General features: G+C 30.8%; 1 protein-coding gene across 2 annotated transcripts; it reads left to right on the forward strand.

Annotated features, from left to right (window-relative positions):
- Positions 1-871: 871 nt before the first annotated feature.
- Positions 872-24,369, forward strand: LOC115880780 (lysosomal alpha-mannosidase-like). Of its 2 annotated transcripts, none has more exons than XM_030898062.1 (18): positions 872-996; positions 3,324-3,500; positions 4,326-4,428; positions 4,491-4,572; positions 6,865-7,050; positions 7,415-7,620; positions 13,100-13,236; positions 13,293-13,426; positions 13,721-13,949; positions 15,023-15,222; positions 15,388-15,605; positions 16,064-16,266; positions 16,322-16,659; positions 16,715-16,991; positions 18,088-18,217; positions 18,271-18,389; positions 23,719-23,868; positions 23,929-24,369. In XM_030898062.1, exons 2-18 carry the CDS (start codon positions 3,333-3,335, stop codon positions 24,232-24,234), a joined length of 3,186 nt encoding a protein of 1,061 aa, XP_030753922.1. In that variant the 5' UTR covers positions 872-996; positions 3,324-3,332; the 3' UTR covers positions 24,235-24,369. The 2 variants fall into 2 exon arrangements, with proteins under 2 accessions (XP_030753922.1, XP_030753923.1); XM_030898063.1 differs by having other exon boundaries at positions 895-996; positions 3,328-3,500.
- Positions 24,370-25,622: the final 1,253 nt, after the last annotated feature.

The following is a 25,622-nucleotide window of genomic DNA, read 5'->3' on the forward strand; positions in this document are numbered from 1 at the left end:
TTAGAAGACTCTCTAGGCAGTTAATATTGAAAGAGCCATTTTTGTAAGACTACTTGTCTGTTGTCTCTATGCCTTGTATTGTTTTATTAAATATTATTTTCTTTGTTTTCTTATTAAATTATTTATAATCCAATTTGAATTAGATTCTTTTTAATTTTTTGTTCTTATATTTAAGTTTGCTAATATGTTTATTTTGTTGCTTAAGTACTAGTTAATACTTATTGACTAAGAAAGTTAAAAAAAGCAAAAAAGCAACATTTTAACCTTCTTTTCTTTATATTTCCAAAAATATTTAAATAAATTTATTGTGGCCATTTTTATTTAATATTGTAATTAAATTGTACAAACAGTATACCTATATAGGGTAAGTCTTAAATAAGTGCAATTTTTTTCATGGTTGGTACAGACTTTTTTTTTCTCCATAAAAGAAACGTATTTTCTCTTTACCGTTTTTTAAATAAATCCATATTATCAAAAAATTATGTTTTTTAATTAAAAAGTAAAAAAAAATCTAAAAAAGTTTTCAAAAATTTCCTCGAAAATTTCCAAATTTTATTTTTTTTGCGAAAAAAACTCATAATCGTGTGCCTAGGGTCTAAATATACTACCCCTAAAAATATTTGCACTTACTTAAGATTCACCCTGTATATCTAAAATTTAGTTTCTAAAAATACCAAAAATGTAATCCTAGTAGATTAAGTATTTATTTACTTTTTAATAAAATCAATGTTATAAATTATTTGTGTTTGATTAGCCTGTCTGAAGAAAAAATATCTCATACAAATAAATATTAAATAATCAACAACGAAATATGTTGACAATATCACCAAATCGTAATAGGAAGAGAATATGATAATGCCACAGTGTGTTTCTCGATAAACTCTGATGTTATTATCGTTAAACGGTAGCTAAAAATAATAACAAAGAACAAACAGTTAGTTGGACTCTGTGAGTGCTTCAGTGAATTACATCGGGTAAATGTAAACATTTATACATGTAAGTACAAGAAAAATTAATAAGCTACAGTTCTATATTCTACGTTATTCTTCATGACTATAATTTATTCTATTTTAGATATCATGTCACTGTAATAAATCAATTAAAATAATAATAAAAGAATTATTATAATTTGAAACTTTGTTGTAACATTAAGGAAATAGAAAATTTAAATACAATATAATCAAAAAGTTTTCTGGCGCTTTATACAGGGTGTTTCAAAAAACGCGTTCCATCTCTCGTGAGGAGATTCCCCAAATAAAAATAAGATTTGTAATCGGGAGATTAATATATTTAACAGAAATTGATATTTAAAATGTAATTCTAACTAGCTTGACAAACAATGTCTTCCCTCGGCCGAAATCAACAATCTCTGACATTCAACTGTTTCCAAAGCCTACTACTCCGCTACTCGCCAACATCCACGGACACGGGGTGCAGGCACGGCGTGAAAATGACTGCCTATCATAAGGATCATAGGCGTCGATAACAGATTTATTTTCGATATCAACATAGGTCTGCTTCTTCTTTGTTTCGTGGCTACAGGGTGTTTAAGTTTTATTTTTTTTGCGATTTATTATAATTTTTACTTTTAGCGATTTCAATAAAATTTTGAGTGTAAAAGTTACTATAAATGCGACATATTTTAATGCTAAAAAAGCGTTGCCATATTCACAATGTCACTGAAATATTTAAAAAAAAACATGTACGCCACTGACATTTTTTCTCTTGTTAGAGTAATAGCGTAAGCCGTTCGTCCACTAAAATTTGTCTCTTGATATTTTGTCGATTTCAGCCTTCTTGATGAGTTAAATGCAATTTTATTAATTTGCTTTGATCCAAGTCTAATAGCAACCTTTAAAAAAAATAATATTATTAACTTGCCAATTAAATAAGTACTCATTGATTCCTCTTCACAAACTATGAAAAAAAGTTCTTATAAATATGGGTATAGAAATGCATAGTTTTAAAATTACAGGATGTAAAAACTTTTAAAACTGGGTCTTCTGTAATTATGTTTAATTCCATTATTTTTTTATTTGAATTTGCTGTAGGTTTTGGACTAATATTAATTATAACTAATAGTAATAGTATTTAATAATAAATTAGATAAAATAAATAATGTATCAATAATTGTGATTAATAAAATTGCGTTTATCTCATCAAGGAGATCGAAATCAACAAAATATCCTTAAGGTATGCATCTCATCAAGGAGATCGAAATCAACAAAATATCCTTAAGGTATGCACTCATAGGCAATTCAGTCGGCCTACTATTTAGTTGTAAGTTTGAAACCAATGTCTTCTTATGGAGTTGCACTCATCTACTATTTGATTGCGTGTGAGCACGGCTCTATAATCAAATAGTTGACCGATCGGTTTCATAAGAATTTTGTTAAAAAACTCGTGTGTTATAGTTTAAAGTCATGTGTTATAGTTTAAAAGAGTTTTTATTATTTTACACACGATTTTAACTTAGGGTTGTCAACTTTCAAAATAAAAAATACAGGACAAGAGAGTAAAAAAGCGAACTATATTTTAAAACCTCTCTCTACAGAATTTACCCGAAAGTTATGTAAATGTTATGGGGTTGATGGTCTTTCTTACTAAAATAAAAGTAAAAAAACGTAAACTAACAGTAGGTAAACATAAAAAAGCTAAGCATATTTAACGTTTCTACAAAAAATATTTATTGTACGTAATATTTCTTTTTTGGAGCTCCCACAACGAGTGGGAGTAGCAAAAGACACAGTGCTGTCATATTAACAGTTTTATTAAGCACTGTGGCTATATACCAATATTTTTTAGATTTTCAGTTTGATGTGTAAGAGGAATATTTCATTGCGTGAGAGAAAATCGAACAGTGCGATCCCAAAAAGAGGATTGTCCTTTGGAATCCAAGACAGGGTTGGCAATCCTACTTTAACTCTAAAGCCACGATTATGTTTCGGTCCAAACCAAACCAAACCAAACCAAACCTACTACAGTTGCATTTTGGAACCTTCGGTGTTACAACAGCAAAATATAACACTAATTCACCACAATACACCAAAACACTTTACTTTTGCACTGAACGCGCGTTTCGATAACCATGTTTGCATCATCAGCAGACTATTGATGTTTACTCATTTTTTGAACTCTAGTTTTTGTAATATTCATAACTAAGAAGTAGGTTGGCTAACGGTCAAAACTTAATTTGATTTTTCGAGAACTTAATGGGGTACTCCCCCAAGATATAGGACAGAATAATAGGTTTAAGTACTTATTCAATAATGTTCTCTTTCCAAAAATGTGTGGTAGTTTTTAAACTATTTATTTAATTTAAGAAAGAAAACATGAGGATTATTTTTAATGGAAGTATATTCTTTGTAATACTATCCATATTGATTGGAAATGGTCATTCAGCTCCACCACCTTATCCTACAGCCCCTATCTTTCCAGGCACTACTGATAAACCAACCACAACAACTGCAAAACCGCATCCTAAAAACTGCGGATATTCTGTAAGTATGGATCAAGCAATAACGTAATATCATAAATAAATAAAAACAAACTGGTTCTGAAAATTAATATATATAATTTTCTACAGACTCCACTGTAGAGATTTTATTTATTCAACAGTGTTAATACATGATCGTATAATATATATAATACGTATCGTACAGATATACTTTATTTTTAATTTTTTTCAAATTCATATACTTCTTTGCGAACTACAAGGAGCATAATAATATACATATTTATGTGGCTCATATAGTTTTAATTTTTATTATTTAAACAAGTAAAATAAGAACAGTTTACGCAGATATTTTTAAAAATGGGATAAAACTAAATTTTATTTTTTATCAATTTTTCTTTTTGATATCACACTTAAGACATCAATCACATCACAAAGATATACGTAGAAACTGTACAGAGCGGTATACAGTGATTGAACTAGTTGGCAATACATTAAATATCTTATCTCTATTAATGAATAACATTTTATGATTAGTGATAGGTTCCGATTCTAAAATAAACTATCGATCGATTTTTTTCTCCCTGTGAATTTACCAGTTTTGACTTTCATATTTGTGAAATAAAACCATTTTTTCATTTTGCTGCTAACCAAATCGGCAAAATCAAAGTTGCCAATCTCAATTATTTTGAATTGGTTTGTACTTTTTATTCGTGCTTAGCCATGCTATATCGGTTCGATTATTATTTTAAAAAAAAAGTCTTATATTATTATATATTATACTTAAAATTAATTTATAAAAAAACTAAACTTAAATAACAGAATTCGATTATCGTTCTTTGATGATATCGCAATTATGATGCCTTTATAGTCCTGCCCAGCCATAAAGGAACGATATATTAATGTCCATATTGTTCCCCATACACACGATGACGTTGGTTGGTTAAAGACAGTGGATCAATATTTCTATGGAAGTATGTACAATCTCCATAATATATACACAATTTTTAAATATTAATATGTATTTTTTGTTTAGGCAAATCCGATATTCAGAATGCTGGTGTCCAATATATCCTTGATACCGTTATTGATTCATTACGTAAGGATAAAAACAGAAGGTAAATCAGAGAAAATAAGGATAAAGTTATAAGTTCCCTTTGTATTATACGACAGTAAATTAGTTAATAACGCAGTTTGACTGATGCGCAACTTTCTATTAGCTGTAGTATATAGCGTTTAGTATTTGGAAGCCTTTTTGAATAGCATTAGATTAGCACATATTTTAGAATAATTTTTCTGCGAAAATACATCCTTTTTAAGTTTTGCCGAGAGTTTTCCAACTATAGAATAACAGAAATCAGACTTACTTTAGTTTAGTTGAAATCAGTTATGTAAGAATTTTTTTTATAAGCTTTTATTTAACTTGCTTTGTATGTAACTATCTATGTATCTATGTTTGTTCGGGGCAAATCTTGTAAGCTAAATTAGAACCATTTCCATTTATTGTAGGAAATTGAAATTTGGCATGTAGGTTCAGTCCCGATGACAATACATTTTTTTGCAAAGCATCACCCGAATTTTTGACAGCTGTCAAAATGGCGGCCAAAATGGCGGCATTTTTGAGGTTTTTGATTTTTTAAAATTCTATTTATGAATGGATCGGGCTGAAATTATATATATAGGTATATTGTGGGTATATACATATGAAAAAAAATATATGGGCGACCATCTTGAAAAAATGACAGTTTAATGACATGTCAAAATTTCAAAGTCAACCGATTTTAATAAAAATCGATATATAGGATGGCCATGGGCTAAAATAAAAAAAAATTGAGCTGTCAAATTTGACAGCTGTCAAAAAAATTTCAAAGTTGACCGATTTTGATAAAAATCGATATATAGGATGGCCATGGGCTAAAATAAAAAAAAATTGAGCTGTCAAATTTGACAGCTGTCAAAAAAAATTCAAAGTTGACCGATTTTGATAAAAATCGATATATAGGCTAAAATAAAAAAAAATTGAGCTGTCAAATTTGACAGCTGTCAAAAAACTTTCAAAGTTGACCGATTTTGATAAAAATCGATATATAGGATGGCCGTGGGCTAAAATGAAAGAAAAAAAATTGAGCTGTCAAAAAAATTTCAAAGTTGTCCGATTTTGATAAAAATCGATATATTGGATGCTCCCTACCCCATAGTCGGTTTTCATTTTATTTGTCTCACATTTGAACTGTCAAATTTGACAGCTGTCGTTTTTTTTAAGCTCTCCTTTTTTAATGAAAATCGATATACATATTATTAGAATGCCCATAGGAAGCTATTTAAGAAAAAAAATGGAGTTTAAGTGTGTGGCACTGAGAAACCAGCATAACTAAAAAGTAGAGAATAAATTTTAGAAAAAAAAAAATTTTAAGAACAAGCTTTTATTTAAATACACTAAAAAGAAAAAAATAAAGATTTTCTTTAAAACTTTTATTATCAACATATAACGTCATTACACATGATCGAGAGATTTCTCTACATCGATAAACAAGTAAATTAACTAAAACCTGTGTCTACCATGTCTCATTTTGAAAGTTTGTGTTATGATGGACCACTAGACCAGGAATTACAAGATAAAGTTGTACCAGATTTTTATGAGTGCAACTGTACAATCAAATCTTGCGACAAGCTTTTATATATTATAAAATTTTGTAATGACGTTATAATACAGTTTGAAATAAAAAGTTTGAATTTTTTTCTTTCAATTTTTTTTTCTTTTCTTGTATTTAAATAAAAACTTGTTCTTAAATTCTTTTTTTTTTTCTAAAATTTATTTTATTATGGAAGCATTTTCAAATAGAAAGTCGCGAAGATGTTTCTGCGGAAATGCATAATTTTCAATTTTTCAACTTTAGAATAGCTGAAACCAGTTACATGAAAACACGTTTCTGTTTTTCATTTTAGAATTTTTTCTAAATACAGACACGCAAAAAACTTCTTGAGGAGGTGAACTATTTTCATTTATTTATAAAATATAGCAAGATTTTAAACGCACTCGGCATATGGAATTCGATAAAGATAAAATACCAAATGAAGCCATAAGACGCCATATGGAACTAAAACACGATGGCGTTAGAATTCTACAATTAATGTACCTTCAATTACATGTACCAACAATAATTATTGTAGACCTTCTGAAAATATCAAATTATTTACTTTTTTCTTTTTATTTCTAGAATTTTTACAAATTATACTTCCTAACAGTTTTAGAATAATTATATATAATAAATTTTTCGTATACTCGCTATCTGTATCTGCCGATTGTTTTCAATTTTCCCCGATGGTAACAGCTCCGGCGGAGAATGCACCAAGCTTATAAGTTTAAGTAAAATCAATCTAAACTTAATTTTTTAAAATGCTACTTCTAGATTTATATATGTGGAAACAGCATTTTTCTGGAAATGGTGGATAAAACAACACGATATTGTCAAAGCTAGAGTACGAAAGTTGGTTAACAACGGACAGCTGGAATTCATCAGTGGAGGATGGAGTATGAATGATGAAGCTGCTACTCATTATCATTCAATTATAGATCAAATGACCTGGGGCTTAAGGTACAGTAATATTTATTACAAGGCAGAAAATAATATTTACTGACTATGAACTGGTTTATTTCAATTTGTCTTATTTGATGTAAATCAAGAAAAACAAATATTTGTTAAAAAGCATCACTCTATTAAAGTCTTTGAGTATATTCAAAAATTACTACCATATAGAGTAAATCGAAATCTTCTAACTTTTTATGGTTTGATAAACATTTTTTACTGGAAAAGCTAAAGCGATTCGTATTTTTTTTTTCAATAATTTAATACTAAAAATCAATTGTTAGGAAGTTCATCGAGGTCGGCGTGTATTATAATATATCTAATGGCATTAAGTAATAACAACATGGCTTATGGACATCAAATTCATTTTTAGGAAACTCAATGATACATTTGGTGAATGTGGTCGTCCTAGAATTGGTTGGCAAATAGATCCTTTCGGTCACAGCAAAGAAATGGCAAATATCTTTGCTCAACTGGGTTTTGACGCTTTACTTCTGGGTAGAATTGACTATCAAGACAAAGCTTATAGATGGAAAACGAGAACTCCCGAGGTCGTATGGAGAGCAAGTAGTAGTTTAGGTAAACATTATTTTTAAAATTCAGTATTGCAGCCATATCTCTGTGTCGAGTTAGTTCTGTTTCTATTCATCATCATCATTACTATTACTCGTTGACGGATGGTTACGCAAGGCTTTTTTACGCTTTCTTTCATGAGCTTTTCTGTGACTGAAAAGCCCGCTACGTAATGTTATCTCTCTTCCGCACTCAGGTCATTCAATAAGTCTCATTCCTTTGTCGCCTTTACCTGTCTCAGTACTTTGTTGCCTCTTTACTTTTTGGTTGTCGTTGTTAACTGAGTTTATAATTCTTCCCCTGTTAGGTATCAAGAAAACTGTTTCTATTACCAAAAAAAAACAACTATTATGAAAGAAAACACTATTCTTGAAATACTTTACTAGAATGGGATAATTAAACAAAACTTGAAACTAAAAGAATTTCTTTTATTTATTTTAACTTAACACAACGTTTCGGTCAGATGTATCACTGACAAATGTAACTTATCAAGTGTAAATTAATCTAAATCCGGGAACAACTGAGCTATTATACCAAACCTACCGTGAGATTGTCCACTGAGAATACCCGCATTGGTGCGTTGGTATATCGTTTCCTAAAGATGTTATTAAAAAAATTGTACAGTAATTAAAAAAAATATATTTTTATGCATAAACCAAATATCAAATTTCATAAAGATATGGACAATAACATCAGAGTTATTATTAAAAAAAATAAAAAATTTTATCACCCTCTATGTCAAAAGTTAGAATGTTTAGGTTATACATTCAAATAAAGTTTTTCTTTAGAATAGACCCAAGAATCACCTCCTTAAATTAGCATGTCATTAAGGGACACCGTGTATATACAGGGTGGCGCACCTCATTCGCCTCGTTTGATTATACAAAAACGGAAAGCTGTAGAAACAAAATATTTTATGGGTATATGTAGGAAGGCAAAGTGCATAATTTAAAATTATTTTGAAATGCACAGGGTATGTCAGAACTAAGATCCATACCAAAGTTATATTTTTTCTTGTGGAACACCCGGTATTTTATTTCATTTTTGAATTCTTGGGCCCAAAAAAGGCATTTATTATAAGGTTAAATATGTTTAAAATCTTTGGTTTTTGACATATTTAAAGATATTTAAATATGCATGCTACAATAGAATAGATTATTAACACCCTGTACGTTACTTTTCAAAATTAATTTTTGTACTGAGTTTAAAGGTAGAGAAATCAACTCTACTGAAAAATGTTATTGCTTTCTTCAATTAGGGGTACCAAAAATTGCTGATCTTTTTTAAGGATTTATTTTGTATAAAAACGTCGCTATTTCAAATGTAAAACAAACACCCTGTATTTTTTTAAATAAATCGAAGCAGATTGAAATGCTCTTTCAAACTATATTAGGGTTTCCTATACCTATCTAGCTCAGATTTTGAATAAAAAGCGATTTTTCAATAAAATGGCAATCAAGATGGCAGGTGTCACCAAGGTAATTTTCTAGTGACAGTTAGTAACTATTTTCAAAAGCGACATTAGTTTATGGACATTATTATATAGATTTATAACAGTTTACTTAAATTTACCGAGAATAGTTTAGTAATTATTCATTATTTTATCCAGAAAAATAAAGCAATATCTGCTGGCGGAACGAATGGATGTGTTACTAGTGATTTTATTTTGTGAGGGAATGTCGCTTCTTAGCCTCAAGGGCTTATGCTCAGAGATATCCAAATAGGAATCTCCCGGATATTATGCGTTCCTTTGAAAAACTACTTGTTCTATTTAGCAGAGCTGTTAGTGTGGTTTATAAAAAAAATATTAGGCAGAAATCTGTCGTTGGAAATGTAGAAATGAATTTGCCGTAATTGGCTCTTTTATAGAAAATCTATATATCTAGAAGTCATCGTAAAATAAATCAAAGAACTACTTCCTTTTTCTTGATAGAATAATAACTACATATTTAATAAATATTACTTATTAAACTATTGTAGGTAAATTAAATAAAAATAAACTGGTATAAATTTGAATAAAGTCCATAAACTAATTTCGATTTTGAAAATAGCTACTAACTGTCACTAGAAACTTGCCATGACGGCACTAGCCCTCTTTTCAATTTTATTGAAAAATTGCTCTTTATTCAAAATCTAAGCTAGATAGGTATAGGAAACCCTAATATAGTTTGAAAGAGCCTTTGAATCTACTTCGATTTATTTAAAAAAAATACAGGGTGTTGTATTTGAAATAACGAAGTTTTTATGTAAAATAAATCCTTAAAATAGAACAGCAATTTTTGGTACCACTGTATAAATTTAAGAAAGCAATAACATTTTTCAGTACAGTTTATTTCTCTACCTTTAAACTCAGCACAAGAATTAATTCTGAAAAGTAACGTACAGGGTGTTAATAATCTATTTAAGTGTAGCATATAATAAATTCGTTTTTTTGGGCCCAAGAATTCAAAAATGAAATAAAATACCGGGTGTTCCATAAGAAAAAATATAACTTTGGTATGGATCTTAGTTCTAACATACCCTGTACATTTCAAAATAATTTTAAATTATGCACATTGCCTTCCTACATATACCCATAAAATATTTTGATTCTACATCTTTCCGTTTTCGTATAATCAACCGAGGCGAATGAGGTGCGCCACCCTGTATAATTTTACGTTTTTTTCAATAAGGTTCATGTATAGAAGGGATACCGATAAAACTGTTCTCTTGTAAATTTATTATATTGTGACATTCATGATGTAAATAAATTATTTAGAGTAGTAAGATGGGGTCATTTTCATTTTATATTATTACTCAAAATCGCTATTGTATTTCATGGTTGTTACCTAGAAAAGGTAGACGGAATTATGGCATCTTAATTCCTGTTAATAATGTCCCAAGAAAGTCATGACTACTTATGGTTAGCGTCACCAAAACAATATAATATGCTTATATTAATTCACTAAGGCGCGGTCTCTTCAGTTATGAATAAATAACTTTTATCTAACAAATAACCATCTAAAAGATAAACAATCTAGAGCCTGATATCTATAGGATATAACATTTGGGTATTTTCATACAAAATAATCCAATAGATAACAATTTGGAGGACGGCCGCCTACGGACCGGTAGACACTCAGTAGAGAAAGTGTTGCCAATATAAGATATCTGAAATTGAGATGGTTATATATGAAAAGTCGATACAACAGACAGAGACAGAAACTCGGAATTTCAAATCGTTAGATTAAAAGGTGAGGTTATTGTTCAGTTATCAAAAGATCGTGAAAATGAAAATAAAAACAATAAAATTCAACTAAAATACATTTTGTGTTCAACTCCAACTAGTCCTATTATGGTATAGGCTATTTAAATTTACCTTTATGGAAAAAGGGAAAGATAATTCAATTTCAGCAGTGGTGGTGGTGCAATAGATCTATTGATGGAATGCGATTTATAAGAAATTAAAATAAGAAAATCTGTAAGTAATTTATAGTTTAATTACATGATATTACTGTTATATTTATTATATTAACATTTTAGTACAATTCATAATAGAAAATATGGAAGAAGCTGGTGAAGTGCAAGCAGAGATTTATAAACCAATCCTAAAACCACCATCTGGTAAGTTATTAATATTGAAAATTAAAAATAGCATAAGACTGTTAGTAATAACAAATATGTTGTTCTAGGGCTTCTCATAGTAAAGAAATAGGTAGGATAGCATCAATGATAGTAATTAAGGTGAGATTTTATTTTATAAAATAGATAGATAAATGCACTTATACTTTTGTCTTAATAATAATAAATGAATAGTAGCTATAATAATTGTTATATTTACACATTATATATGTACAAATTGTTTAATAAAAAACATTAAACAAAAACAATTTTGTCATATTACTTTTATTTTTAAGAACTTAAAGTGATGGAACTTCAAAAAAAAGAAAAAATAAAGGAAAAATCTTGTCTAAACAAAGTTGAACTAACTGGAATTCAAAGGACCACAATAGTTTTAGCAAGGTTTAGCTAGAGAGTTACTTAAAAATCAGCATGGAGAAGAGATGTACCGTATGATCGAAAAAAACGGCGTCAGCAATGGCTATGAAATAAAGATTGCTGTCATTTCATATGTAAATTTATATGGGAAATATCATCGATCATCATTTCCCAGCCAACTGGACGCCGTTTTTTTTTCGATCATACGGTATAAGGTACATAGTGCAAGAAATTAAACTAAAATTGTAACACAAAAGAAATAAAAGCAAATGTGAGTTGAATAACAGGTTTTATAAGGTTCCTGTTATAATATTAATGAATTAAGATATGCGAATTAAAAATGAAATAAATAGTTTGATTTAAAAAGTTTTATTTATTTTTACCTACTTTAGAGCTTTATTAAAAACTAGTTGAAGCCTGGCGCATCCGCCACGAGATCAGGAAAAGAAATACTTTTTATTTTTTTTTTTAATTAAATGAAAAACAAAAAAATCCGGCGACGACAGTTTTTAGAAGAGCCATTTAGCTATCTTTTAGTACAAAAGCAACTTTCTAGAGCAAGTCGTTACTTCAGTAGAGACGACACAGATAAACATTAGCATTTTATATAATATGTAGTAATGGTTTATAATTGAAAGGATTTAAATAAAATAATTTATAAATTACTGTTTTATCACTATTATCCTAACTTAATGCATTCTCTTCGTTCTGATGCTCTAACAGAACAGAGACTCTCTTTATTTTGTAACGGTCCTAGCAACAATAGTTTTTTGCACCATTTCAATGTGTTTATTGGTGTTTATACCCCATACGTTCTAAAATGATTATAGCCTGTACAGAATAGGTAAGTCTTTTCCAAATAATCTAAAATGGAATTTATTGGAATAAACGAAATCTTCAATAATAACAATGTCTTGGTTATGTTAAGCAATTTTGTGTCAAATATCAAATAAAATCAATATCTCCTCATGCCTTTGCTCATGCGTCAAATTTTTATCCGACAAATAAAGCACTATTTGGCAGTTCGGGCGCCAGATAGGATATCTGGGAGATAAGTTTAATTTATCTAATAGATACTGTTATCTATAGGTGAAGATACGCGTTTTTCTGCTATCCGTCAAATAAAATATATCTGGCAGATTATAACACGCTATCCGTACCTGAAAACACAGGGGGTTAGGAATAAAAAAAATAATTATATATATGATAACGATTGGAGACTGTACCATGAAATATGTCCTGTGTTTTTTTTTAGACCGAAGTAATGAAAGTTTACAATACGAAAGTACAAGGCATACAATACGAACCAAAGCTTATCCACAGCATAATAACTTTTGTTTATTATTTATTAACTGGATAAAATATCTACCAGCTTTACATAATGACTGTCTCAAATTAGAAGTATTTGGAAATATGAGATTATGAACTCAATTTCTGGCAAATAGATTTTACTTATAATTCCAACTTTACTGATAAAATCTGTAACATCATATCAATATTATTTCAGGAGAATCTAGCGACATTTTTACTGGAGTTATGTACAATGTTTACGGCCCACCGCCTGGCTTTTGTTTTGATATTTTATGTGGTGACGAACCAATAATCGACGATAAAAAAAGTTTCGAATATAACGTTAATCGCAGGGTATATTTTATCGCAATTTCTTCTAAATTCTACATTAAACTGTATGTCAATTTTAGGTTGACGAGTTCCTAGAGTACGCCACAAATGCCAGCAAAGTTTACACTACAAACAATATTATAATCACTATGGGAGAAGATTTCAACTACCAGGATGCAGAAGCTTGGTTTATCAACTTGGATAAACTCATTCTGTACGTCTAAAACAAATTTACACTATTACTTATTATTAATAGTATACTGAGTAAAAACGATGTCAGACTTAAAAATAATACTTTAATTCGGACTCACCTACACTATCGGACAACAATTAAACCATCTTTTATGATAAAGTCTAATATTTAAGTAGTTAAAATGCAATTAGCAACGGATCCTCAAGTTCCTGACAGTGAAAATGCATCGTCGCTCTCTGACGATGACCTATTTATAAACCTGCTATTATGGTGCTATATTCAATCACACAGTTATTAAAATATTTTAAATTGCAGATATGCCAATGCTCGTCAGGTAAACGGTTCGAAATTCAATCTTCTTTATTCCACACCATCATGTTACGTTAAGGCTATTCATGACGAAACCGCTAATAACAAGAGCTGGCTACTGAAAAATGACGACTTCTTCCCATATGCATCTGACCCTCACGCATATTGGACTGGTTATTTTACCTCAAGACCAGCAATCAAACGATTCGAAAGATATGGCAATAACTTTCTGCAGGTTAGTTCATGTTAATTTTTAATAGATTTTTTTCTGAACGATTTAATGAGTAAACGTCTCCTTTTTGCTGCCTGAGCTTATCTTGACTGGGCTTAATTTGTTCACGCAGAGCTCCAACCGCAGTACTCAGCCATATAATTGCCTATCGACCAAACGAGTCTCTAAATAGACTCTTGTAGAATGTAGAATGAGTGAAATAGGGTTAATCACCGCAACCTTAAAGATCTATTGTGTCTCCCTTTCTTGCGTTCATCATATATGGAAAATATGGGGATCTTCCTGTTGTACGGGGGACAGTGTATTTCCCATCCTCCTCTGATAACAACTGTCCATCCTCCGAGGACAGCTGGACATCTAGCTCCTACGGGGTATACACCCTTCCACGGTTGGGGTTTAGCCCTCCGCGCCTTTCACAGTCGAGGAGCTTGCCTTCAGCCGAGGCACCCTTGAGGTGGAGGCTGGAGGATCAGGCACCATTTTCTCCACCTCTTATACTTGATCTCTCCTTAACCCTAATACAGGTGTTGTTCGGGATCTATAATGGATTGGATTGGCCTCCTTGGATTTGAAGTCAGTTCCTATTGTAAGGACCTGACCATGGCTCTCCTCCTTCAAGTTGCTGACTTGACAAATCGATGTCCTTAGATTGAAGTTCTGGCAAAGCTAACTACTCCCACAATAGCTTATATAATTTTATATAGAAATTTTTATAGAGAAAGTCGTTCGAACATATGATACCGTTTATATTCAACCATTTACTCGTAGTATATCAGCTACAATATGCCCTTACGTCTTCAGTAAAGTGAGACCTTAAATTGAGACCAATATTCTCCGATTTCCCTTGAATAGTGGATTCTCTGGTCATTATCTCAATTAAGTATGCTAAACAAGTCTACGTATTCATACATCTGTTACATTTCAGGCATTTTAATAATCTCCACTACAATTTATATCAATACATGCATTTATTTCTACTATTGGATACTTATTGGAAGAAAAAAAAATATAAATAATATTACAGAGAACTGAATAAAAATAACAGCTTTACTTAACAAAATAAACTTATATTGTAGGTATGTAAGCAGCTGTATGCATTAGCCGACCTGGGCCCAGAGGATAGAATAGACTTAAATGCGTTGAGGGAAGCGATGGGTGTAATGCAACACCATGACGCAGTTACTGGTACTGAAAAGCAACACGTTGCAAACGATTATGCAAGACTGTTACAAAGAGGGATTGAAGAATGTGAAATTATTAGCAACGCAGCCCTTAAGTAAGTTATACATATAATTTTCACCACAATAATGTGCTCTGTTAATGTAATCTTCAATAAATAATATCTAAACTAGAAAAAAAATATTATTGAAATTTTTTGACAATTAAAAAATAGGTTTACCAAAATTCACTAAAAATACAGAATACTTTTTTGTTGTTTCAGTAAATTAACAAATGGAACAACCAACTCTTCATCGCATAATCCTGAAGAATCTGTTCAACCCTTCTATCATTGTCCCTTGGCTAACATAAGCCAATGTGCTTCTACAGAAAATTTGGACAATTTTGTTGTAACAATTTATAATCCATTAAGTAGATCAATTGATAAAGTTATAAATATACCAGTAGTGGGAGGTTCATATAATGTTACCGATTCAAAAGGTAAAGTCGAGCATGCAACATCCGATTTCTGCATAAATTCTACAAATTAAACATCTTTTAACAAATAATTTTAAAAATGCATTTATCATAATTTAAAGCATACTAACCAAATAAAAATTGATGAAGGTACTAATAATTAATGATGTAACAAATAATATAGCAATTAAAAATCCGATCACAAAATTAAAAAAAATCCTAAACTAAAGTCTCTCGTTGTACACCCACGTACTATTTCACTAAACACTATATCTTGCGGAAGCGAATTATATTAAGACACAAAGTTTTTTTGATATTTTTTAACAAAAGAAAATAATAAAAAAGGTAAATTACTCTTTAATATCTTTTTCCTGTGGCAAGAAAAAAAATTATTTATTTTTTCATATCCTTCTCTTCATTAGACTACTTTACAGTTCTCATACATATTACAAAATATTGATTATGTTCTGTATATGTTTCAGGAGTTGCAGTTCTAACGCAACTTGTCCCCATAGCTGACTTTGTTATCAACATTCCCGGAAGATCAAGTAATGCTACTTACGACTTGTACTTTGTAGCAACTGCCATACCAGCTTTAGGTTTTAAATCATATATAGTTAGCAAAACTAAATCGAAAAATAACGACTATAACTCTGAAGAAACTAGTAACAGAATATCTATTAAAGTAAGTAACGTTTTGATAGATTGTGTAGGAAACTACAGTAGGTTGTTAACTGTAGGATACAGATACGTCATTCCAAATAAACTCTTTGACTGGATTAATAACAGAAGTTCGTGTAGATGGTGTTTCCATGCCTTTAACCCAAAATTTCTTTTATTACGAAGGCTACGTAGGAGATAATAGGGTTTTTAGTAATCGCTCGTCTGGAGCTTATGTTTTTAGGCCGTATGGCCCCATTAAACCTGCCAGCAATGGGGTCAGATTCACACCAATTATCGGCGAAATAATCGCAGAAGCACGACAAACGTTTAACGAATATATAAGTCAATCAATCAGGATCAATAGAATTGAAAACTACATAGAGTTCGATTGGGTTATTGGACCACTACCAACAAAGTAATACTAATTACTACTAAACAATTTCAAAATTAAGTCCTTATTTCTATTTTAGCGAATTGCGCGGTAGAGAAATAGTCACCAGATACTCAACCAATTTTCAATCGAATTCAACTTTTTATACAGATTCTAATGGCAAAGAGATGTTAAAAAGGAGGATAAATTTCAGACCAACATGGAAATTGAATGTCTCCGAGCCTGTTTCCGGAAACTATTATCCTGTCACGTCGAAAATAACTATCAGAGACGAGCAACAACATTTGGAATTAGCAGTGTTGAACGACAGAGCTCAAGGAGGATCCAGCTTAAATGATGGCGAAATTGAACTAATGGTAAAATTCGTCCAATTTTAAGGGCTAATATTTGATTCATTTAGCTATTAGCAAACATTGCTGTTTGTAGTGATCTTTTTTATGAGCAAGAGCAATAACCAAGACCAATAACCAAGAGCAAGTAAATAAATCATAGTTTTTTCACATAAAAAATATCAATATCTATTAGGGGAGAATGGGGGCATCGTGAGCGTCGGGTAATAATGCGCATCATGTTATTTCTTATTCGCGGGATTTTTAGCTCCTTCGACTAGTGCTGCGCTTTCTACTTCCTATTGTGAATCACTCACGCCATATTCATATCCATTCTACTCACTTGTATGGAACTAGCACTTTTTATTTAAAATCAAGCCAGTTTTTTTGTAATTTTTTGATCTTGGAATATAAGACAGTGACTGAATTTGTTTGTAATCGATATTACGTATTAATTATTAAGTAAAATAATTTGCTAACTGTGTTAAGTGTTTTCTTTTAATATCTAACGGGGTAATGATACACACCATCCTCCCACACGTAATCTAATTTTAATTATTATTATATTTGTAAAAACGACAATACACTAATATACGACAGAAAATTTACAAAACTCAATATTTACAATTAGAAATGATGGCAGAAATATAAAGGGCCTCCAATATTTCCGAATCAACACTTGTCAGAGCCGTTGCAGCCTAAACCACCTCGTAGGATTCAAAGCCTGTGTTTTCAGATCACATAGAATCTGAGTTAAGAGAGTATCTTTTAACTCTGGCTAATATTACTTCTAATGCGCATCATTCGCTAACATGTGCGCATGATCACCGCAATAGCGGGGAATGGCGCGCAAATGCAATGCACCTTTACCAATATTGTGCTTTAAATAGTTTTTACTTTACCTTAATATTGGTTTACGAACTTAAAGTGACTAAATAATACTTCCATTACGATATTTACAATTAAACTATCTATAATGTTTATATTTCTATAATGATTTACGCTTAAGTGCGCATTCATTGCGCACTTACTAATTCCCTCACTCTCCCTACTGCAATTTAGGGCACAGAAAATAGCGTTTTCCGTTTTGAGGTCACAGAAAATAATTAGTATTTCATTTCAGATTCACAGAAACTGTCTTCACGATGATGCCTTCGGTGTTGGAGAAGCTTTAAATGAAACCGCTTTTGGAAAAGGATTGGTAATCAGAGGATCACATTATTTGACATTCGGTTACACAGATAATAGAAAGGGTATTTAATTAATTTCGGTATCTGTTTACTGGAAATAATATCAATGTTTTTAGCGCAAACACCTGCCTTTATCGAGAAGGATATAGCACAAAAGAAATTGCTTGACAGTTGGACCTTCATTTCGCCACTTCAAACTACTCCTAAGGAATATCAAAAAAGCCGCATTATGGAGGTAATACCTTGTAATTATTTATCTCAGATTTAAAAAAAAATTGAAACTGATAAGAATATATTTCAATACAGATCCATCTGTTATCTTGTTGCAACACTGCACTCTTACTACTTATTGCCTTTCAATGAATATCGATTAATAATATCATGCTCTCTACATGGTGACTTGTATACTCCTCATTCTTTGTGTGTTGCATTTTAGTTAACTGCTTCAACTTATAGTGTGCAGTGAGGGTTTAAATTAAACAGGATTCTTTATTTCAGCTGTTCCTTTTTTTTCTATTATTATAATATATATTGTTCTCTTTTTTTTCTCGAAACTCTGTATCGTGCTGTTGTCCAAGGGAAAAGTGTAAAATCTATTGATACACACTGCTCATTCAGGCCGGTTCGAGGCCGGATGAGATCGGATATATCGTGAGTAAGAGTTAATTTAGACACTTCCTAAGTCGGTAAGCCACTGACCATGATATGGCCGAGGACCGCGGTTCGGATTCCGCGTAAACAAAGTAGGCCCCGTCCAGATTAGCCGTTGCAGCAAAAAGGAGACGTTAACTGAAATCTTTACTTTACTTTTTGTTCTTTTTTTTAAAGCAAGACTTATTTAATACGCTGATTTCTAATCATAGCGATTCCTCGGCTATTTTATGATGGTTATTTTCTTAATTTCTTTACAATATTTTTCTTCGAATTCAATCTTTATTATGGTATCGTGTTGTATTAATTGGTATACCTAGAACAGGTTCTGTATATAGAAAGTTACTTCAAATTTCTCATTGTTCATTTTAATTCAAGTGTCCTCGGACTTAAACTAAATTTACAATATCCTGGTTTGCCAACATCGGTAATCTTTTATACATTTCCGGAAAAATTCTCCAATTCATCTAAAAAATCTAGATCTTTTGCTCTATATTATCTTTATTCCCATTCACTATACTTGTCCATTTACGTATTGAAATATAATCCTCAACAGGCTTAGTGAAGGTTACATTTCCAACTTTGTCAACTGTGTTAGCATATTTAACTTGTAGACTTTTAGACATTCTAAAATCACCATTATTATCAAAAATGGAAGATCGTCCTATCCATCATCCGCGTTAGAATGTCCTACGACGTTGACCAATGATTCTCAATGATTATCAGTAAGATTTTTTCGCCTATCGATCTTCTTATTCCTCTCATTCATGATTTCTCAGGTCCTTCTTCCTGTCGTTTACCAGGTGGTATCAACTGGAGTACCTCTCATTGTGCATACTCTGAACGTGGCCCTACCAGATTAATTATTTTTGTTCTTATCATACATTATTACAAAAGCCAAAGCAATAAGACTCTGTCTCGGTCTCAACATTTAATATAATCGTTTATTATTGCTCCTTCTATTCCCATCTGTTGCCTAATTTCTTCATTTCTGATTTTACTTTTCCGTGAAATTATCGTTGACCTTCTAAGAGGGTCAACGTTCTTCAAACGTTTTTAATTCGGAATAGGAAGATTACTCTCCAAAAATAAAAAAAGGCAGTAAGTGAATGTGCTTCGCAAATTGCATTTCAAATTTGATACTTTGACTGGATATCATATACCGAGTGCATCTCAAAAGTGGTTCACCGCTATAACTTTTTTATTTTTTCAGATAAACAAACGAGATTTGGTATGTTAATATAAGACATAAATTAGATTGATTGACGTATTAATAATTGTTTTGGTCACTTCCTGTTTCATCAGAAATGACTACAACTTTTGATTTATAAATGGTATCCTCAGTATATTTTTACTTTATTCGATAGAAAATGACACACTAGATAGAATGACATATCATATGTCAACTTATGACATTTTCGCATATGGTTTATTTGAAATTGTAACATGCGTTTCATGACGAAAATTTTACTCGAAATACCAAGTGTGTGGTATCAAATTATTCATAAAAAAATGCTTTTTCCAAATATGCTAATGAGCCACCCTCGTTCCGTTTAAAAAAAAATAAGATACGATTAAAATTACGATTCGGGCATCTTTTAACCGGCCAGGACAAGACACTAAAAACATTAGGTGATCAAATCTATTTTTCCAAGGCCTCTTGATTAAAAATTAGTGTTTTAACATAGTCATGGCACTCTAGATTGAAATTTTAAGTACGATTTTTTTATTACGCGGGAATGTAAAATCATTTTCTATTGAATGTGTATATCATTTTCTATTGAATAAAGTAAAAAAAAAATACCGAGGGTGTCATTTAAAAATTAAAAGTTGTAGTCATTTCTGGTGAAACAGGAAGTGACCCAAAACAACTGGATATCGTCAATCAATCCTAATTTAGGTCATATACTACCATACCAAGTCTCGGTCTTTTATCAGAAAAAATAAAAAAGTTATAGGGGCGAGTCACTTTTGAGACGCACCCGTTATATAAGTTTGTCAACAAAGCGTTATTAAGGTTGATTCTCACTATTCCTTCCATTTCCATTCCATATCCGTTCCGTATTTTTTATTGTATTGACGCTATACGTAAGCTTCCGTTCCGTATCACTTCCATATTTTTATTTTACAATTTATATCATTAAGAAAGTTTTATTTTAAAAATTTGTATCTTTTGAAAAAGGTAATAGATTTAATTAAGAGGTCTATCAGCTAAATTTTAACAGAGCTGGTACAAATGTAAGAACTTGACAACCATGTTTCCGATACGCTTCAATCCGTCCGCCAAAAAAATGTATGGAAGAAAACGATATGGAACGGAAGGGAAATGGAACGGATAGTGTGCATTTTCCTATTCATTTATATGATATAATATTTTATGTAAACGGAAGGGAAACGGAAGTGAGCTGATATGGTGTTACGAGTCAAAAATTTTATAAGAAAATTCAGTAGGCAGTCATTTTCTACAGTTCCTTAAGAGCATGAGATACTCGGCTTGTTTATGAGCATACTCACTTGTTTATCCTTTGGGTCTATTCATTATATGTATTTATATTTTCAATAGGGTTTCTTTTATATATTTTGTACATCTAGCTGTTAAAAAGAAATAAAATATCAGTTACTTTCTATAAATTTAGTTATTGTTATTATGAAATAATTTTTTTTTGGAAAAGAAAAGAAATAATATTCACTCTATTTTCTTAAAAAAAAAATAATTACTATACCTGATAATTAGTAGCTTCGTTTAGATATTATGTTGAAGAAAAATACATGGTTTTGAAGTATAGTGGAAAATATTTATAAACAAATGATTTTTCTATTTTTACCTTTGTAAGTTTAAAATATATATTCAAGCTGATTTTTCCTGGATATCTTCCCTTTTTTAAATACAGTTAGAAATATTATATCGTATAAGTATATTTTTATTCGATCAGTAAATAATTCCTAAAATGTTTGTTATTGTTATAAATTTAAAGCTATAAATAAACCGGTGTTTTTACACTTACCTTCTGATTGTAAATAATTATATCCCGTGAATCTTCTTATAGTATGAAATATAATACATTTTTAGATAATTATGATTTAAGTAATAATTGGTTTGATTTAATATAAATATGGGTATTTAGGTTTTATGTGTATTTGTTTTTAAACATATTTGAAAATCTTGACATTTTAACGTAAATTGCTTGAGAGTGCGCTTTAACGTCTTGATTTGGTTTGGAGACGGCGCTGTTACCAGTAAATATGGTTGGCTGTGAAGCTAGCGTTAATTGTTTAAGTTTTTATAATTATTAACTAATTATTTATTAATCATTTTGGTTACATTCTTCTGTTAAATAAATTTCCAGTTTTTATCAAGTATTTTTCTCTTTCACCGATTGTCAATCTTCATTAAGTATTTAAGGAAACTTAAGTCTTGTCATATATAAAATATATGATTCTTTACTATGGTACTTGCGTACTACTCAGTACCGGAAAGTACCAGTTGACAGTTAATTTCAAATGAATTGTGGTATATTCCTATTGGCTCAAATTCTTCAGAGTAAGGGTAGAAAAAATCTTCTTCCGGGACTAACACGTCTCGCTAAAATTCAGAAAGCATCCATTTTTCTGCTTAATTTTGTCGGTAGTGCAGGTGCCTGACGTTCTGATTTGTTCTGGTTGTCTCCTTCTGGATTGGTGGATGACTCCTTCTCTTTGTGAGGATCAAAAAATCAGAAGATAACTTGTGTAGTAGAGTTGTATTGTTAGCGAATTTGGAACCGGCTCTCCACGCCACTTTGTGGGAGTAATTTAGCCCTCAGCCGTACAAAACTTTTTCAACGCAGAATAAGACTACTATTACATCAACTCTCACCAACATCGAGGTAAAGTAGCATATATTTTTCTCCTTATTTTCTCAGGATTTAATTCTGGAAATATTTTATAGGGTTTTTTTCCTTTCCCCGATTTTCCATTTTTTTTTGGAAGTTTTTCGAAAGTCTTCACTTTTCCCGAAGATTCCGTTTTGATTGGTTTTCTTTTTGGACCTCGTGGGTTTCGACAATTATCCAGTTACCCTTGCTGTTGATGCAAACCTAACAGCAGAGACCTTGGATTGGGACGACTTCTGGACCACGACGTGCCCTAACCACCCTGGGAACCATAGCCAACAAACCGCAAGTTTTTAACGTTTTATCTGTTACTTTTTTTTATTCTATTCAACTTTCAAATTAAGATTAATTTAGTTTACATGAAAATAACTATTTTGCTTTGAGAAAAATTGGTAGATATTAGATACTTAAAACAGAGATAGATATCTCTAATTAGCGAAATTTATTGAGATTAGTTTAATTTGCGTCTTGTGTGAACCAACGTGATCACGTCTGGGGGGTGCGCAATTGCATTAATGTGTATATTTTTTTTTATTTTTTAAGTATTTTCCTACTCATCAATATTTTTTTTACAGTTTAAAATAAATAATTTTTAATAGTTTAAAATAAATCATTATTATCTAAATTAGAACTTTTATTGAACCTGTTGTTGTTGGCTTCTAATATTATTTAGTCACTTACTATTCGTGATTAGAGTAAATGTAGAAGTATTTTTTTTTATTCTGATTGGACTGTAGCGTAATCACGTGGCGCCCAAAACTTACACCTCACCCCGACCCGTCCCCACTGTAGTAAAGCTGGCGGCCGCTACAGTTCCAACACTGGGAAATATTAGAGTTGGCAACTAGGACATTAGTTTATTGAATTTTATTTTATTGTTGTAGAGCGTTACAATGGAAGGTATAGTGAGAATCAACCTTAAATTAGCAATTTTAAAATCTTTCTCTTTCGTTTTTTTATATTCATTTACAACTATTCAGTTATTTATAATAATTATTAGATAATATGACATAACAATCCTAATCTAATGTCGTTTTCTAGCTTTCGGGACTTCGTACTGCATTGCCACCAAACGTAAATGTACTAACTCTGGAACCATGGATCGGATTTAGTTTTCTCCTGCGATTGGAGCATGTTTTCGAACAAAACGAAGATCCCACTTATTCTAAATCTGCTGTTGTGAAACTAAAGGCAAGCTACATAAGAATTTAAAAATTCATTCTCTATCATACTGTTCTATATGTATTTTAGGATCTGTTTACAGCATTTGAAATAGTGTCTGTACAAGAAACAACATTAGGTGGGAATCAGTGGATGAAAGATAACAACCGAATGAAGTTTAATACCAATGGAACGCTAGAGGACTTAGTATATGAAGATATCGATTTGAATATCGAAGATAGTACTGTGCAAAAATTATGGATGGAGCAAAATATTCGTAAAGATAATGTCAAAAGAGAAGTGATTATAGACGCAGAAGATAACATGGAGAATTTTGAAATAGTTCTGAACCCAAGCCAAATTCGTACTTTCATAATAGATATTAAGAAAGTTTAATATCTAAAATGTCACTAAATAAAACACAATAATATATACTATAATCAATTTATTAGAAACTTATATACCTATCTTATATATTTGTTAAATTTATTTCTGTGATAATAAACAATAAACTAAAAATATTAGTTTGTCTATCATACTAGATTTATTTCAATATTCCCTCTTATATGTTAACTACATTATGCTTGTTTTTGCGTTTATAAGTTCACAGTGATCTTAATTCTCTACACAAAAAATTATTTTAATCATATCGTTATTGTCAATTTATGTTTAAAAAATAAAAAATATGTTTATTCATATCTACCACCCCTTAAAATAAGTGCACATATAAAAAAGACACCCTGTATATCTTCCCATCAAAAACGGCATAATAATTTGATGACAGCGTCAAGTTTTATTGTTGTAAAATAAATGCACAGTAATTTAAGTTTCAGTTTCAATTTTTACGGCAAATAAACAAATTATCTACGTCATTAATTTAATCAAGTAATAATTAACCGTTAAATGACTAAAATATATTGCGCCTATATTATTTAGTAGTCTAAAATTTTATATTTTAACGAAATAATTACAAGATTTATTTTTGTAATTGTGAATTATCCCAGCAAAATATAAAACTAATTCACCACAATACGCTTTTAACGCTGAACGCTCGTTTCGCTAACCATGTTAGCATCAAATTAAACTGACAAAATTTGCCAAGCGCGTGAAAACCAATCGAGCGTAACAATTAATTACCGAGGCTAAAGGGAGGGGACAGAGAACTGTAAGGAATTAGACCATTACCTCTGTTCATATATTCTTTATACATTTATTTATTTTGACGTTCTCATATGCATCTAATTGTCTGTAACTTGAGAGTTGTATGAATAATTTTAAGTTATTAACATCTATCTCTTTTGATCTTTATCAAACATATGTTGAGCAACACAAGATTTATTTGCTCTACCATATATCTTATCTGAGCCATATATGTTCTTTAAATCTGATTGATTTAGTTGCCCAACAATTATTATTTTTGATTACAATTTTTACATGAAATTTCATAAATACCCGACCTATGAAGTGGAGGTGTTTTATCTTTAGGATTATCTAATAGTTGTAATTTATTATGAGCGCTATATAAAAGTTTATAATTAACATTCTTAAAAATTATTTTTATACCACGGGATAACTCCCTGTCAAATGGTATTGAAATACAGTTTGACGTATCTTTCTCCAGTTGAAAAGTAAAATTCGCAGAACTGGTAAACTAAAACGTTACCTACGTTTTCTAATTGTTTTATCAACTAATGAAGGAGAATATGCATTACACTTAAGGTACGCGCACACTGACCAGCGCCGCAATCGCCGCACGTATCGCACTTTTTTTTCTTGTCGCGCAC

The sequence above is a fragment of the Sitophilus oryzae genome, unplaced genomic scaffold, assembly GCF_002938485.1.
Source record: "Sitophilus oryzae breed Bouriz unplaced genomic scaffold, Soryzae_2.0 scaffold_1658_pilon_pilon, whole genome shotgun sequence".
NCBI lineage: Eukaryota > Metazoa > Arthropoda > Insecta > Coleoptera > Curculionidae > Sitophilus > Sitophilus oryzae.

What these genes read in the sequence shown, in the direction of transcription:
- LOC115880780 (XM_030898062.1), top strand. Translation starts at nt 3,333, where the DNA reads ATGAGGATTATTTTTAATGGAAGTATATTCTTTGTAATACTATCCATA. An exon ending in AACTTGGATAAACTCATTCT is followed by an intron (nt 13,427 to 13,720) that starts GTACGTCTAAAA and finishes TTTAAATTGCAG; the next exon opens with ATATGCCAATGCTCGTCAGG. An exon ending in ATTGGACCACTACCAACAAA is followed by an intron (nt 16,660 to 16,714) that starts GTAATACTAATT and finishes TTTCTATTTTAG; the next exon opens with CGAATTGCGCGGTAGAGAAA.